Source organism: Antennarius striatus, chromosome 17 (genome assembly GCF_040054535.1).
Source record: "Antennarius striatus isolate MH-2024 chromosome 17, ASM4005453v1, whole genome shotgun sequence".
In the NCBI taxonomy this organism is placed as follows: Eukaryota; Metazoa; Chordata; class Actinopteri; order Lophiiformes; family Antennariidae; genus Antennarius; species Antennarius striatus.
The window spans coordinates 20,600,265-20,616,412 of record NC_090792.1 but is presented as its reverse complement, the minus strand read 5'-3'; the positions used below and the strand labels follow the sequence as shown (position 1 = coordinate 20,616,412).

At 49.3% G+C, this 16,148-nt stretch overlaps 1 protein-coding gene across 1 annotated transcript in view; it reads right to left on the bottom strand.

The window, feature by feature from the left end:
- syne2b (spectrin repeat containing, nuclear envelope 2b) overlaps window positions 1-15,648 on the bottom strand; it is a 100,628-nt gene extending 84,980 nt beyond the window's left edge. The window contains exons 1-22 of the mRNA XM_068339581.1: window positions 15,566-15,648; window positions 12,863-12,987; window positions 9,932-9,993; window positions 9,024-9,119; window positions 8,853-8,930; window positions 8,608-8,700; window positions 7,861-8,063; window positions 7,584-7,783; window positions 6,834-6,934; window positions 6,576-6,665; window positions 4,624-4,737; window positions 4,416-4,553; window positions 4,125-4,289; window positions 3,195-3,307; window positions 2,950-3,118; window positions 2,680-2,776; window positions 1,295-1,494; window positions 1,039-1,203; window positions 706-846; window positions 537-638; window positions 263-436; window positions 7-165 (exon numbers count right to left, since the gene is read on the bottom strand). Coding sequence (XP_068195682.1) covers window positions 7-165; window positions 263-436; window positions 537-638; window positions 706-846; window positions 1,039-1,203; window positions 1,295-1,494; window positions 2,680-2,776; window positions 2,950-3,118; window positions 3,195-3,307; window positions 4,125-4,289; window positions 4,416-4,553; window positions 4,624-4,737; window positions 6,576-6,665; window positions 6,834-6,934; window positions 7,584-7,783; window positions 7,861-8,063; window positions 8,608-8,700; window positions 8,853-8,930; window positions 9,024-9,119; window positions 9,932-9,993; window positions 12,863-12,950 — 2,748 coding nt within the window. The 5' untranslated portion in view covers window positions 12,951-12,987; window positions 15,566-15,648. The remainder of the gene's footprint in view (window positions 1-6; window positions 166-262; window positions 437-536; window positions 639-705; window positions 847-1,038; window positions 1,204-1,294; window positions 1,495-2,679; window positions 2,777-2,949; window positions 3,119-3,194; window positions 3,308-4,124; window positions 4,290-4,415; window positions 4,554-4,623; window positions 4,738-6,575; window positions 6,666-6,833; window positions 6,935-7,583; window positions 7,784-7,860; window positions 8,064-8,607; window positions 8,701-8,852; window positions 8,931-9,023; window positions 9,120-9,931; window positions 9,994-12,862; window positions 12,988-15,565) is intronic.
- Window positions 15,649-16,148: the final 500 nt, after the last annotated feature.

Here is a 16,148-nt window from a genome sequence, read left to right as displayed (position 1 = left end):
ACTGACCTGTGATTGGGTGACAGCGGCTCTCACTCGGCCCTGCATGGCGGAGGCGTGGAGGTACTGGATGGGCGAGTTCTTCTGACTTGTCATCACCATCACCTGCAGGTCCTGCTCCTCCATCACCACCTGACCCTCTAGCTGTAACCCACGGGATATCAGGACCTAGGGAAATAAATGGCATCGGCATCAGACATTAACAGTTTATAACCACTTAAGTTACCAGATTATCCTCAGCTGAAACCTCCTATGATGGTCTTACCCTGGCTCGAGGGTCTTGGGCCTGGTGATGTCTCTCTGCAGCTCTTAATAGCTGGTAGAGATCTCTGGCCTCAGTCTCCCAGTGCAGGAGTTCCGCCAGGCGACTGTCCAGACCCGACATACTGTGCTGCAGCTCCGCACACACCTGCTCCGCCTCCAGGAGAGTCTGCATCACCTGAAGGACATGGAGGACATGGACCAGAGTCATAGTTAGACTCAGATACAGCACACAAACGACATCCACCAGTGATTATTGGGTGTGAAACCGGTCGTACTTCTGGTATAGCCAGCTTCAGCCTCTGTAGCTGATCCGCTGGGCATTCTGGGGAGGGGTGCAGGGCCTCCAGGTCCACGTCTTTGATTCTTCTCATGAGGAACTGAGAAGAAAGCGAGTCGTCAACTTTGGAGATGCATCACAGGAAAACGGTCTGATGACCTGCCCACCTGAATCCTTTTCCTGTAGGTGCGTAGGGGCCCTGCTAGGGCCTCCAGAGGCTCCTTAAAAATGAGAGTGGCTTCTCTGATCAGCGCCTGGACATCCTGGGGTGTGGCCTGGATGTCGCCGGGGGGTGCCGCCACGCCATCCTGGGGAAAAAAACAGATATAAAGATAAATATAAGGTAGATGACGAGAATCAGACAGAAGTAGAAGATTATGAAACTTGATTTTTAGCAGAAAGACCAATGAAAGGTTAGTAGTTCTACACGTCATGTTCCAGTTTGACCAGCAGAACCTGGACCTGATCCTCCAGCAGAAGTTCCTCTGGTTCTGACTTACGAATGTGTTCTTCTTGAAGAAGTCGGCCCACTGCATGTTGAGCCGACGCAGCTCCTCCCCCAGACTCCTGCTGGTATGAGGGTCCGTGGACTCCATCAGGACGTTTCCCACCTCGTTGAGGTGGGCGTGGCGGGAAGCCCACTCCGCCACAGACGCAGAGCTCACCTGGACAAAAAAGTGAGGGAGGAGGACGGGGTTTAATGCAGGTCGACCACATATTGAACCGTGATTGGATGTCCTGGTGATGATGTCAGACCTCTGAGGCGTGGCTGACGGCGTGTCTCACGGAGCCCTGCTCCAGCCAGGCCTGCAGGGAGCTCAGGCAGTCGCTGTAGGTGTCCCAGGCCGACAGGACACGTCCCATGTTGCTCTTGGCCGCGTTCACCTCTTTAACCACCGACACCGTTTCCTCCTCCAGCTGCTTCACCTGCTGGCTGACGTGGTGGTAGTCTGAGGCTGAGGAGGAGACGCCCGTCAGACGCCCGTCAGACGCCCGTCAGACACCTGTTAGACGCCGTCAGACGCCCATCAGACGCCCATCAGACGCCCGTCAAGACGCCCGTCAGACGCCCGTCAAGACGCCCGTCAGACGCCCGTCAGACGCCCGTCAAGACGCCTGTCAGACGCCCGTCAGACGCCCGTCAGACGCCCGTCAGACACCCGTCAGACGCCCGTCAGACGCCCATCAGACGCCCGTCAAGACGCCCGTCAGACGCCCGTCAGACGCCCGTCAGACGCCCATCAGACGCCCGTCAAGACGCCCATCAGACGCCCATCAGACGCCCGTCAAGACGCCCGTCAGACGCCCGTCAGACAAAGAGATCAGGGTCTGAACTTTTAAAACTCATCAAGCCGTTTGGATCCGGATTCCACGGAAAAGAAAACACGGAGACGTAAATACTTTCTGACGTCAAAACCAAAGATACCACCTTAAATATTGTCCTTTATTGTTTTATATTGTTTATTCTTGTATATTATCGTTTTTTGCCATCACACTCTAAATAAACAACTGTAAAGTGTTGTTCATGAAGTCAATGAAGTTCTACAGAGAAAATGAAATTTTATTGAAGTAATAAACACATTTTTAACTTTTTAACTCTTAAATTAATATTAATAATAATAATAAAAACACGCCTCGTTGAAAGTCTCTTTGAAATGAATTTAAAAGGTGAACTTAAACGATCCATTAATCAAACAAAAACACTGTCAGCCTCTGGGAGCGCGTAGCGGAGCCTTGATCTGAATTTTAAAAATTTATTTTAAAAAAAAGCAATATTAGTCTGAATAATGAAAAATAAATATTTGAAAAATGTCCGCATAAATGTTTATTTGACCTGGTTAATGGTTCTGCTGCTGCCGGCTTTTAGCGAGAGTGACATGTTGTTTGAGCCACGAAAAATAATAAAAATAGTAAAATATAATTTTATTTTCACTTTTAAGACTATAATAATATTCCAACTTCTATAAAAAAAAAACTACCTAACTCAACTAAAATACACTTCCCAAGCCACACGGAGCCCCAGCATCGGCATGAGAGGGCTGTCTGCGCCCCCGGGGCCACAGGCTGCCGACCCCTGAGACAGACGGTCCAATCAGCAGGGAGGGGCCGGTCAAACCCCTCCCTTCAACACAAATGCTTACCCAGAGCAGATTTGCTTGAATACTTCTCAGAAACCAGCTTCAGCTTCTGGAGGGTGGCGTCCATCAGAGACGGGATCTCCTGGGTGACGACCAGCTCCTGAAGGGGAAACCTTCTGTGAGCGTCAGGTTTGTCCAGAGAGGGGCAGCAGAGCAACGGCCAATCAAAAACCAGCTCGCCCTAACCCCGACAGAACAAACCCACCACAGCTTTCTTCTGTCTTTTGCACTCCTGAACAGTTTTTCGTCCTAAACCTGGACAGAAACACTCACCTGCCACTCCTGCAGCAACACCCTGACGGCCTCCGGGGACACGCACGGCCTCTTCCAGATCCGGAGCTTGGTCCTGATCCGCCCCAACAGATCCAGCAGTGTGTGGCGGAGCTCCCGGTACTCCAGCTTAATGTCGTGGTATTTAGCCGACACCCTGACGCCGGTGAACCTGGACGGGACGGCCACAGAGACAGGTTGTCATGGGAACAAGTCCTAAAAGGACGTCAACAAACCAAAACCCTCACCTCCTCTTCAGCTCATCCATCTTATCGGCTGGAACCATGACGTTCCCGAACTCGTCCATGTTCTGGAAGGACTGGAAGGTCTTCAGGTGCTGCGGCATCTCCTCCACACAGACCTGCAGCAGCGTTCAGAGGGACATTTCTGAACTCAAAGTAAATAAATCACTTTGGGTTTGCACAGATGGCGTCAGATAGCTCCCAACATTCAAAGAGGAACAGGAGACATCATGAAGCCGTCAGTGATGTTTTCAGCGTCTGAAAACACTGATTCAAGTTCACTTGTTAGCATGAAGTCAAATACAGTTAAATAATCAATATACAATTTGCACATTTTTATCTTTTTGTGTTAAACTAATCATTTTGTCACCTCTTCTGAGCATTTTTGTCATTTATGTCACATAAAACTTAAAATATATCAAAAATATCAAATAAATCACACATTTATTGTTCTTATGGTTACAAATTCTTTCCTCTTAAAAGTAAATGTGTTAATTATATTAAATAATCTTGTTTTTTGGTCAAAATAGCACCACTAACAGGAAGTGACATCATTCATGAGTTTGACAAAGAGAAATTCAAACAATGATGCGTTTTGATTTTTGTCTTTATAATATTTTTGGTGGATTTTCTCCGTCACATCCCCACCCCGTCACGCAAAAAAAGGGGAAAACAATTTTTGAATCAAATCTTCAAATTATATTTGTATAAATCCCATGTTTTCATGTTGTTTTAGCACAACCAGAATTTCTGCCATATTGGTTTAGATATTCTACCTTGAAAAACAGACAAACTCTGACCTCTGGATATAATTCTAAGTGTTAAAAGTTCTGCATGGTATCAGACGTTAAAGCTCCAGGTCCAATCCTCACATCCTGGAACGGCGTCACCGTTACTTCCTGTCCTGGGGCTTCCAGGGGCCAGGGAACTATTCACCTTCAGCAGCTCCCGTTTCTCCCTGCTTCTGTCGGCGGCTCTGCGGTGGTCCGTCGGGTCGCCGTCCTCATCAGCCAGAACGCCCTCGGCTTTCAGCAGCCAGCGGGCCACCGAGTCCAGGGGGGGCGGGAGACTCACGTCCAACTGGATTTTATATTCACGCAGCTGAGAGACGAACATGAAGCGTAAATGTAGGTGAATACAGCGTCTGTACGCCAACGACACACAGGTGTACGTGTGACGTTCTACACGTGTGACCCGGTCTGAGCGACGGGTCGGACCGGACCGCACCTTTTCGGCGAGGACGTCCCACGCCTGTCGGAGCGCTCGCTGCTCCTCCGTCAGTTTAGGGTTTCGTCTCATCGCCGTCAGCAGAGGCATGATGGGACGGCGCTGCTCGTTAAAGGAAACCAAGAAGGTGTGGAACACCTGCAGGATGAAAACCAGGTCTTTAGTATGAAACACACACACACACACACACACACACACACACACGTACGTGGTATCTCTCGCAGTAGCTCTCCCCGGCGGTGGAGTCCCACCCCTCCAGCAGCTCGCCGTGCGCCTGAACCAACCAACACGTCACCTCCTTCAGCTTTTGATCCGGGGTCGCCTGGAAACAAAACAGCTGTTAAGTTGAGTTTGAGTTATCCAGATCATGTAATCCTCAATGTAGGAGCCTAAATGCAGTTCTTTGATTCTTGGTTAAAAAAGGTTAATAAATAATTTAAAATTAGTTAAAATTCATAGTAATATAAGTTAATTGATTTGGGAGGAAGTAAAAGGCCTATTTACAGGTACTTTCAGTTCATTTGAATGATACTGTAATTAATCATTAAAAATGTATTTGGAGGGTTTAAAATGGATAAAATGTCATTCATGTAATATTTGTACTGGATGGGAGCATATAGAAGTTTGGTGTTTTAAGTGGCCGTGCACCTTTAATGACTTTGGTTGAGGCTCCTGTGAGGTCACTCATTCACAGTCCAGGTGAGAGTGGAGCCACACGGTTTTTCGACCTCTCTCTCTTTACCTCGCTAACTCTCTACCTCCTGGTTAATGTTTTGGATATGATGGATGCTTAATGCACAGTTTCGATATTTTTCTGTATTACTTTTTTTTAGTTTTGCTTAAGTAAACTGTTTAACCTTTTACAAGCAGTCCTGTGGATTTTTCTTGTCGATGTGGATAACGAGGGGATTAGTGAGAGCGTTGAGCCAAGCTCCGTGGTGTGGAACCTACACTCAATCTGCTCACTGACATCTGGACACCAGGACGCCGACGGGGAGCTCGTTCTGTCCTCTCTGACGTCCAAACACACAAACGCTGCATGTTTACCTGTTTATTCACCTGTACAGGTGGGCGTGTCCCAGCACAAGCCTCAATAACAAATTATTACTGATTACAACGAGGGCTAACGAAAGAGCTAGCATGCTAAATAATCAGGTTTGAGTCCTGAGGTTTTATTCACCGCCCAATGTCATGAAATTAAATGTTTGAGCCTTTGCTGATATAAATAGCAACTAATAAATCAGAACAATCAGGGCGTGGCAGCGTTAGCGATCACGTGACTCCTGTTGCTCCTGTTATGTACGACAAACGACCTGTTGAAGTCAATAACGTAATAAAAGACACCCATTATTTCATCTTCTATCATCTTTAAACCAGAACTGCAACGACCCAATCCCTAAACCCTAACCCTAATCCTAACCCGATCCCTAATCCCTAACTTTAACCCTAATCCAGAGGCGGCAGAGGCGTGAAGGTGTCCTGCATTGGACCGGAGGTCGGGACACGCCCTTGGCGTGGCGTTGGATCCAGTCCCAGACCGAACAAGGAGAACCCGTTTCTTTCTGCATGATCGTTCCTGCCTTTAACCACCAGCTAGTCTGTGGCTCAGCAGACCGGCTTCATCTGAGACGCTGCAACAACAAGCAGACGTCTGTGCACCGCAGGCGTTAGACGGGTTCGCTGCAGGCGTTAGACGGGTTCGCTGCAGGCGTTAGACGGGTTCGCTGCAGGCGTTAGACGGGTTCGCTGGAGGTGTTAGACGGGTTAGGGTTAGGGTTAGCCAGAACCGGGTTAGAACAGAACCGGGTTTGAACAGAACCGGGTTAGAACAGAACAAGGTTAGGACAGAACCGGGTTAGAAAAGAACCGGGTTAGAACAGAACCGGGTTAGAAAAGAACCGGGTTAGAACAGAACCGGGTTAGAACTGAACCGGGTTAGAACAGAACCGGGTTTGAACAGAACCGGGTTAGAACAGAACAAGGTTAGGACAGAACCGGGTTAGAAAAGAACCGGGTTTGAACAGAACCGGGTTAGAACTGAACCGGGTTAGAACAGAACCGGGTTAGAACAGAACCGGGTTAGAACAGAACCGGGTTAGAACTGAACCGGGTTAGAACAGAACCGGGTTAGAACAGAACCGGGTTAGAACAGGGGTGTACCTGTCTCAGGGGGGAGGCAGAAACAGCAGGAGTGTAGTGGACAGGCAGGTGGACGGGGGACGGACTTTTAGGAACGGTCAGGTATTGTTCCTGGGGGGTGAGGGGGTGGAAACAAAGAACAGAAAATTCACAATAAGCAAGAAGGAGCGAGCAGAACCCTCCTAATCAATAGTGATCAATAGTGATCAATAGTGATCGATCCAGGTGCAGGACGGTGACGTCTAAACAAACATCTCAGAACGACAGAGCGACACCTACCGGTGCGTCCTCCTCCGGGGGGGGCAGGTCTCTGGAGTACTGCAGGAACTGGGCCACGTAGGTCATGATGGACTTCTCGTCCGGGTCCCGGACATCCACATCTGCAGGGGGGTCAGAAGGCTCCATGGTGAGTCAGAAGGCAGCAGGCTGAAGCTCAGACATCCTGAAGCGGCGCCGCGTGAAGCGCACTGAAGGTGTGACGCCGCCGTCCTGAAGGAAAGGTTCTGCTGATGAAGGGCTGCCAACCCGCCGGCGGGCGGGGCGTTTACACGGGTGAGTCAGCAGACTGTTAGAGCGTCACTCCACTGGCCCTGGGGGGGGACGGCCCGGCCGCGGCGCTAAAACGCTCCCCGCATCAGATGAACCGCGTTAGGAGAGCGTGAGAAAGAAACAAAAGAACGACAGAAGAACGAGGAAGACGAGGGTCAGGGGTCAAACCTGCACCAGCAGCAACTCTGAAGAGGTTTCTGCAGTGTGTGTGTGTGTGTGTGTGTGTGTGTGGGGAGACTAGCTGATAGCATAGCATCTGCTAAAAACACCACGGTTGCACAACATCCACACATGTGACACCTCCCTGCAGGAATATGCAGAGGTGTGTGTGTGTGTGTGTGTGTTCGTGTGTGTGTGTGTGTGTGTGTGTGTGTGTGTGTGTGTGTGTGTGTGTGACTTTTGTTTTACAATGACGCTCAGTCATCAGGGGGAACCAGGAAGTGCCCGTGTGTGTGGGCCAATCAGCTGCCGGCTGCTCACCGTGGGGCTCCAGCAGCCGGGGGATCCTCAGCTCCCTCTCGGCGATGCTGAAGGCCTCCTCCAGGTTGTGAAGGTTGCTCCTGGTTCTGGCTCTGCTCAGGTCCACCAGGTCGGGCCGCAGGGCGGACAGCAGGGCCAGGAAGACCACGCCGCTCCTCCAGCTGCTCTGGAAGTCCTTCACGTTCAGCGTGCAGCCGGCTCTGGCAGGACCGGGGGGATGGAACATTAACGTCCAGTGCTGGAGCAACTCCTGAGGTTCTGCTGGGGGGGCCCTCACCTGTGACACTGCTCCCGGACCCACAGCAGCAGAGCCTTCTTGGCAGAGACCCTGAACTGTTTGTGCAGCGGCGACCCCCTGGGGGGGACGGGGCTACTGCCGGCGGAGCGGCTGGACAGGGAGGAGCGAGTGTCCAGACTGGTCAACGACTCCATGGACGACTGACGGGAGCTGAAGGACAGACCGCTGGCCAGCTCCTCGATCTGAGGGACGGTTAGAGTCACAGGAAGTACAGGAGAACCTACAGGAGAACCTACAGGACCTACAGGAGAACCTACAGGACCTACAGTAGAACCTACAGAACCTACAGGCGGAACCTACAGAGCCTACAGGAAAATCTACAGGAGAACCTACAGAACCTACAGGAGAACCTACAGGAGAACCTACAGAATCTATTGTAGAACCTACAGAACCTACAGGAGAACCTACAGGAGAACCTACAGGAGAACCTACAGGAGAACCTACAGAACCTACAGGAGAACCTACAGGAGAACCTACAGGAGAAGCTACAGGACAACCTACAGAACCTACAGGAGAACCTACAGGAGAACCTACAGGAGAACCTACAGGAGAACCTACAGAACCTACAGGAGATCTCGTTCTTTACCGCGTGTTGAATCCGTTCAGTCACGGAACAGATTCAACACGTATCTCCAGGTTTTTCTTTAGATTCTACTTCACTTTGATCAAAACAACAAGAGCGAAGGGTAAACACTCTGACGTGACAACAGGGGGCGCTGTACTGACGTGATACTGCAGGATGATGGTCCATATGAGCCCCAGGATGATGGAGGGCTTCCCATCAATGATGTCAGGAATGTTGATGTTGACAAGTTTGATCTGAAGAGAAACAGCAAAACATCTCTTCATTATTTCCTGGTTACCGATGACATCACGCCGTGACCAGCTGGTGACATCACGCCGTGACCAGCTGATGACATCACGCCGTGACCAGCTGATGACATCACGCCTCCACTGGGAGCACCGCTCACCGACTTCTTCTTCAGGAAGCTCAGGGCTTTCTCGATGTTGCTCCTGTGCTGAAACATTCCCCGGCCGCGTTCCCGACCCTGCAAAACACAACCAGAGTCAGTTGGTCAGTCGATCGATCGATCGGTTGATCAGTCTGGGGGGGGGGGGTGTCAGACGGCGATGGGACTCACGATGCGCTGGCCGCTCATCACCTCCAGCAGGTCCAGCAGTTTGGAGCCGTCACGGAAGTCAGTGAACAGATCCAGGACCCGGCACGATGGCCGGCGCTGCCCCAGGACGGAGTGAAGGTCATTCAAGGTCACAGAGGAACAAACATCAGAAGGACGTTCAGGTTCAGCAGGTTAACGTGAAAATTAGAGCTGCTAGCAGACAGTTAGCATGTGGCTAAAACGCTAAATCCATTCAGGGTTGTTCTATGCGAGTGTATACTCAGGGTAGGGCAGTTGGGGTGGGGTGGGGGGGTTCTACTGTGTCGTGGTGGTATTTGTGTTGAATTTTAAAATGTAAAAATGAAACAAAAAAGAAAAGAAGAAGCTAAATAAATGAACTCTCCTAAAGAGACCGGGAACCCTTTTTGGGAGGACGTTCCTCAAAATGTTTCGTACTCAAATCAAAAACAAAATAAGAACCAAAAAGTTTTAAAATTAGTCTTTAAACCGCGGCTCAGGGCTGGCTTGTGACATCCAACCAGAACCAATCGATTCAGCGTTCATCTGCTCCACAGACAACAGGCCACTGTTTCTCAGAAGCTGAGATTCTGGTTTTGGGTCAATCAGGTCTGAATAATGATCATTATATCACAACAAGGAGCATCTGATCAGAAATCAATTATTGGTAGCCGATCAGGACGGGGGTTAACATCGAACGCCGCTGCTTGACTCCGCATCGCACAGGAACTACTTTATGTAACCCTTGGTGGCTGGGGGGGGCGGGGCCGGTGGCCGTCTGTCGCTGTCTGTCTGTGGTGAACCCTGCCCCTCCATGCTATATTTATGGCCCCCCCCCCATCCTAACATTCACTGACCCCCTCTGCTGAGTCATGCTAGCGATTCCCTTTCACAATAAAAGCGTTTCTCACCTTTGCCAGCTGAGCGTTGACCCAGTTGGTGAAGGTCTTCTTCTGGATCTGTTCCTGTTCCACTGCAGAACGGAGGGTGGGGGGGGGGCAAAACATTACTTCATTCAGAACAAACGTCTCTTCAGGGGATTTCATTAATTGATATCTGAGTCTTTAAACCATGTCATTGATTGTTTATTGATAGTTTATTGACAGTTTATCTGTATCTGGAGAACCTTCAGGTGGAACGACTGCAGCAGGAAGAAAACTTTAATGCCATAATGAAAGTTACAGAAATAAATTCTACATAAAGCCGACCTGCAGGGACCAGAGTGGGGGGGTGACCCCCCCTAGACCCTGGGCGGAAGGGGTCGGATAATTGTGGGCTTGAAATAGGTTCAGCTCAGGAGAACCTTTAGACCACCATGAATAGAATTTCCAGAGCAAGAGCGTGGCCCTGGGGGGGGAGGTACGGGTGGGGGGGGCACACTAATGAGGTGCAAAGTATTGATAAAGCAACATGCTAACGTATTGATTAGCCTGCAACAGGCTCAGGAATCGATGGGAGACTCGGTGGACACTCACCATCGTACGGTTCCAGGAAGTCATGGAGGTCAGAGACGGAGTGAAGACTCTCACACACGATCCAGTCCTCAACCTCCATCGCCCCGAACCCGTTTAACTCCGCCCCTTCTACCGCCTGATGATGAGGAGGATGATCCTCATCGATGTTACAACCAAACAACTTCATGGTCTAGATCAATGGTTCAGTTCCCCTGGAGTCCGACCTCCTGCCATCGGCCAGCGGTCTCCTCTGGTCCGTGTCACACCTCCGTCTGGATCGGACTACTAGTCCTACGGGACGGTCTGAAGGACTGAAGGTCCAGCTATTTTCTGTCTTAATGCGTTTAGCAGCAGGTCGGCTCTGGCTTCAGCTCGCTGGACTAATTTAACGTTACGGAGTCTCCATGATGACTCACTGGTCTGATTATAAAGACTCTGGACAAAGAGAAGGCAGGCCTCTGGGTTTGACTCCATATCGACACCTTTCAGAGGTGTGCAGGAGAAGGGATCCTGCTGGAAGGTCCAAAGAATGACGGAACCAGAGAGTTCTGTAGAAGTTACTATTATGGCTTTTATTCTGGAGCGCCTGAGGAGTCTGATGGTGCTAATCAGGTATGTTTTAGGTTAGCATTTGTAGGTTTTGCTCAACGACAACAGCACCTTTACAAAGTACCGTAGAGCCAGCCAATCAGAAACTGGTCATGTCCTGCTGGGAAGCATTGTATTCCTGTCAGATCAAGAAATGGATTCCATTCCGTTCTATTTGTTGTAAACGTCACGTCAGCAGAGGGAAGACGACCGAACTCACCTGAGATGGGATCGGCCATGCTGACTCAGCACAGGAAGCTGCTCAGAAACCCTTAGAAAAACAAAGATCTAATCTACAGAAGGCATGGATTTATGCTCTGAACGCTCCAGATCCACGTTCCCAAGAGACGACAGGAAGGAGCAGCGGGCGGAAAACAGTTTCCAGGGTAGGACGAGTCCCACCGGCTGGAAATCCAGCCTGAAGGAACGTCGATAATCAGCGGCGCACCTCCTCTTCTGAAACCTGCCCCAACAGGACCTGATCGAGCTGATCGAGCCAGGAGCCAGACGGTTCAGGCTTCTGGAGGACTTCCTGTTGGGGGGGCAGCTAGAGAGGGACCCGGTTTGGGAACTGGATGGCGGTTCAAGTCCAGTTTGGACTACTGTATGGTATAGAAACCCTCCAGCCATTGGTGCACCTCCCGCCCATGAGCAAAGCGTCTGTTCAGTCCTAGTTTCTCAATTGATAAACTAGGAATTTAATCATTTGATTTAATTTGAAAATCCATTCGTTTGTGTTTTATGACTGGAGCAAACAGGATTAGATCAGGATGATCTTCTCCTCTTCTTCTTCTCAACGCCTCACATGTGTTCCGTTTGGTTCTGTTCCATTTTAGGCGTTATTTTGTTGCTTGAATCGTCACGGTTGAACTTTAGAGGATGATGATGATGATGGTGATGATGATGATGATGATGGATTATGGGATCATGCGTTTGAAGGACATCACATGTTCGATCCTTCTTGACTGATTGAGAACACATCTAATTGGAGTGAATCACATTCTAAATACAGACTTTATTCACGTTGTGTTGGTTTATTTTAAACCCTGGTGCTGAATAATAAATGGATAATAAATGCATCCGACGACAAACATCGATTCGTCGGCCCCCTCCATCCTAACTGGCGCTTTGCACCAGACGGAACCCCACAGGAGGAAAACAGAGTTCCAAAGAGGAAACGTACGACGTTGTGTGTTATAAATAGTTCAGCAGAGAACCCCGAGAGGAAGAGACGAGAACTGAGGAGAGCACCGAGAAACGTAAAGAAACGACAGAACAAACAGACGACAAAACACCAACAGACGAGTCGGTGGTAAAAAACAGACGACAAGGCACAACGTTTGAGTTGAATACGGATGCAAGACTCTTATTTTGAAGGACTGACAGGTCCTTTTTCTGTGATAAACACGACCATCATTCCCCCCCCACGAGTCTTTACACTGTGACTCACGACTCCGCCAGCCGTTTCAGTTTCAGATCAAACCAGCGTGACCTCAAAAAAAGTGACAAATCAAAACGGATGTTGCCGGCAGCAAACTGAGACGGAGCCGTCGCACAACGCCGGGGCTTAATCCTGTTCAGGTTGCCGCGGCAACCGGAGGAAAACACTGAAATCCAGACATGAGGCCTTCCCTTTTTATAGGGACGTGACCTCAGACTCGGCTCAGCGGAACAATTAGCCGCTACTCAGTTTAGCTTCAAGGAAAGATGAACCCCAACACACTGAAACCAGCTCCAGTGTGTGTGTGTGTGTATGTGTGTGTGTGTGTGTGTGTGTGTGTGTGGTGGGCTGGTACCGACCCTGCAGCAGCATGTGGATGTTGTCGATGTCCAGGGGCATGGAGCCCCTGTCCACCAGCTCCTCCCTGGAGCAGAAATCTGAAGACATCCTGTCTCACCAGCGGCCGCCGGGCAGCATGGGAACACTGGGAATGATGGGAAGAGAGATGGTCAGCGGCGTGGAGCCAACGTGACGCAAACATGACACAAACGTGACACAAACGTGACACAAACGTGACACAAACGTGACACAAACGTGACACAAAGGTGACACAAACGTGACACAAACGTGAATACGTTACGGTTCAAACAGGAGACATTTGGACGCCTCTGGCGTGAAAAGTCCTAAGGTGACTGACAGGTGAGGGGAACGGACAGGTGAGCAGGGCCAAAATAAAACGGGGACATAGCGTGAGGTCGCATCGACACGGCGGCGCAAAGGTCACCCGGGGTCAGTTGCTGTGTGGTGTCTCCTGAAACCCCTCCCTCCTCTAATTCAACATGATGATCGCCGTGTGGGTTCAAATTAAAAAAAAAAGAGTTGAGAAGGTCCTCAGTGAGGTCATCATGAGGTCATCATGAGGTCATCACTCATGCTGTGGTCAAATCTGCAACCAGGTTTGGTTTGAATCGGTGAGCACAGAGAGACTTGGTCATGTGATCTCAGATGGTCATGTGACCTGAGATGGTCATGTGATCTCTGATGGTCATGTGATTGGGTTGAAGCTGGTAGAAGGACGGAGGGTCGAAACACGGCGGTGGAAAAAGGACCGGGGGGGGGGGGTCACGAGGCTACAACAATAGCTTCAGATGCCTTTTAAAGGTGAAACCCTTCACACCTGTTGGAAGGCCGTGTGGAGAGGGGGGGGCACCGTGGTCCAGTCACGCTTCAGCACTAGCAGCTGATTAGCAGCAGGTGAGTCACATGACCTACGCTTTATTTTTGTTTTGCAAAAGTTCAGAGCAGGAAACACGGATCCACGGCGAGATCCAGAAGATCAATCTGTCGCCATGACGATAAGGACGTGTCTCCAGATAAAAAACAACAACAACACAAGATGCCAACAAGCAGAGAAAAGTCCCCACATTGTGGTGCCAAGGTTAGTCACTGCAGGATGTGACTGTCACCGGATTGCTGACCCGACCCCCCCCGTCACTTCCCCCACCTGCCACCCCACACCCCCCTGGCACTGCAGGGAGAAATTAAAGCTCACCAGGAAGAAACTGGGACCACTTCTGGCGCTACAGTTGCTTGAGGCACTCTTCTGCCTCTAGTGGCCGAAATGAGCATTACAAAAACAAACGCTTTCAAATCAATAAAAGTCATTAAATTGTAAAATCACCCGCTGAAACTTTGCCTGATGTAATACAGATAAAGAAGTGACACAACCGCGGCTTTAGATTCACTTTGCAGGCCGATCCGTTCCTTCTCTTCTTCAGGTTTGACAACAACTTTCCCTCCTGTCGGCCTTGTAATTCTCACCACAGGCATTCAATCGCTAATCTTTGTGCTGCAGGGAGAACAAACTTTGGGTGTTGGTGTTGCTCAACTCGTCACACGGATCATTTACAGGAATGATAGATGACAATAGCAGCAGGGAGCGGCAATCTGTGTTTCCACCAACACACAACGCAAAGGTCACGTCAGGCGTTAGGGCGCGATCCCACAGACGGGCGTCATGTCAGGTGAGCGTTAATGAGCTTGATCTGGAAACTATTTCTGCATGGAAAATGTAAAAGCAACAGAAGAAAGGAGCGCGAAAGACGGAGATGAACACTTTGTGAAATCTCCTGCTCATATGCAGCAAAATTAGTGACAGTAAAAGGAAGAAAACTGAGTTTGAATGCAACAAAGTTGTGGTTTTGACACAAAAGAACAGATTTAAACCATCTAGTTCATGTCCAGTCAGAAAGAGAGACACAAGTCATCCCTTAAACTGAAAAAAAAAGATTATTTAGGTCAATTTAAAAGATAATTACTCTCCAAATGCTTTGCAGTGAAATATCGGATGCTGATAACAAGCTATAGACAAGCAGAAGCATCACAGGTGAGTCCTGAGCGTTCAAAGATTCAAACCCACAACCTTCTGGTGGGACAGACATGTTCATTCGAGCTGGACCGGGTCAGGGTTACCAAATACATTCAGATCAAGATTAAAAAACATGCTGGTGACACAATGGTGAATAACATAGTGGATTAAACACAAGTATTCATGGATTTTATTTTCAGGTAAAATCTGATTCATCAGAATTTAGATGCAAACAATTAAATAATCACATTATTATCATATAATTAGGTGAATAAAAACTTTACTTGGATGTGAAATAATTTTGATAAAAGTTTTTACTTATTTTTAAACTCATTAAAGATCATTAATCTGTTTTACTGTTTGTATATTATAGAGCAAGCCCCCCCCCGACCCCCCCTCTACGGTAGGAATGTCAGCTCTCCGTTATGAAGCTCCAGGAATAGACCACACGTGTGTGTGTGTGTGTGTGTGTGTGTGTGTGTGTGTGTGTGTGTGTGTGTGTAAGAACGAGTCCTTGAGCACTGGAGGACTTCTTAGCAAAGCGGATTCAACGAATCTGCACAAACCACCGATGTCAACAACAACAACAACAACAACACATAACGGAAGTAAAACACTACCGGTCCTGAATGATGACGGTAACGTCGGCAACGTGCGCCGGTGTGTTCTCTCATCCGTTGAACGCGGGTCTCACCTGCAGCAGGAGAGCAGCGGGTCGCTCCGCTGATGACGTCCGAGGCGGCGGGACTGATGTCGGGTAGCAGCGCCCGGTGGAACCCGCGGCGCAGTGTGACCGAGCTGCCGCCCGCAAGAGCTGCAGGACGGGCCGGACTGTCACCGGAGAAGCCAGAGCCATAACGGGCAGAAAAAAAACCGCACTGGGGGACTAAATATAGAACACCATGAGAGTTGACCCCCCCACCCCCGGGAGCTGCTGTCACCTGGCGCGGAGGCCCAGCGCCTCAGGCTGAATGTCAGCGCACCGGAAGCGAGCCAAAACCTGGGCGCCGAGCGGGAGCCTCATGTCCGTTCATGTAGTTTAAAACATTATATATATTTAAAAAACATTATATATATACATATATATGATATATATAGAAAAAGATTTAAGATGAATATTTAATTAATATAAAACTGATTAGCAGCACAGGTAGGCCCGACCGGAAGTCAGATCAGATATCGTTTGCTAGCTGTTAGCCTAGCTGTTAGCCTAGCTGTTAGCCTAGCTGTTAGCCTAGCTGTTAGCCTAGCTGTCAACTTGTCCGAACAAATGAAAA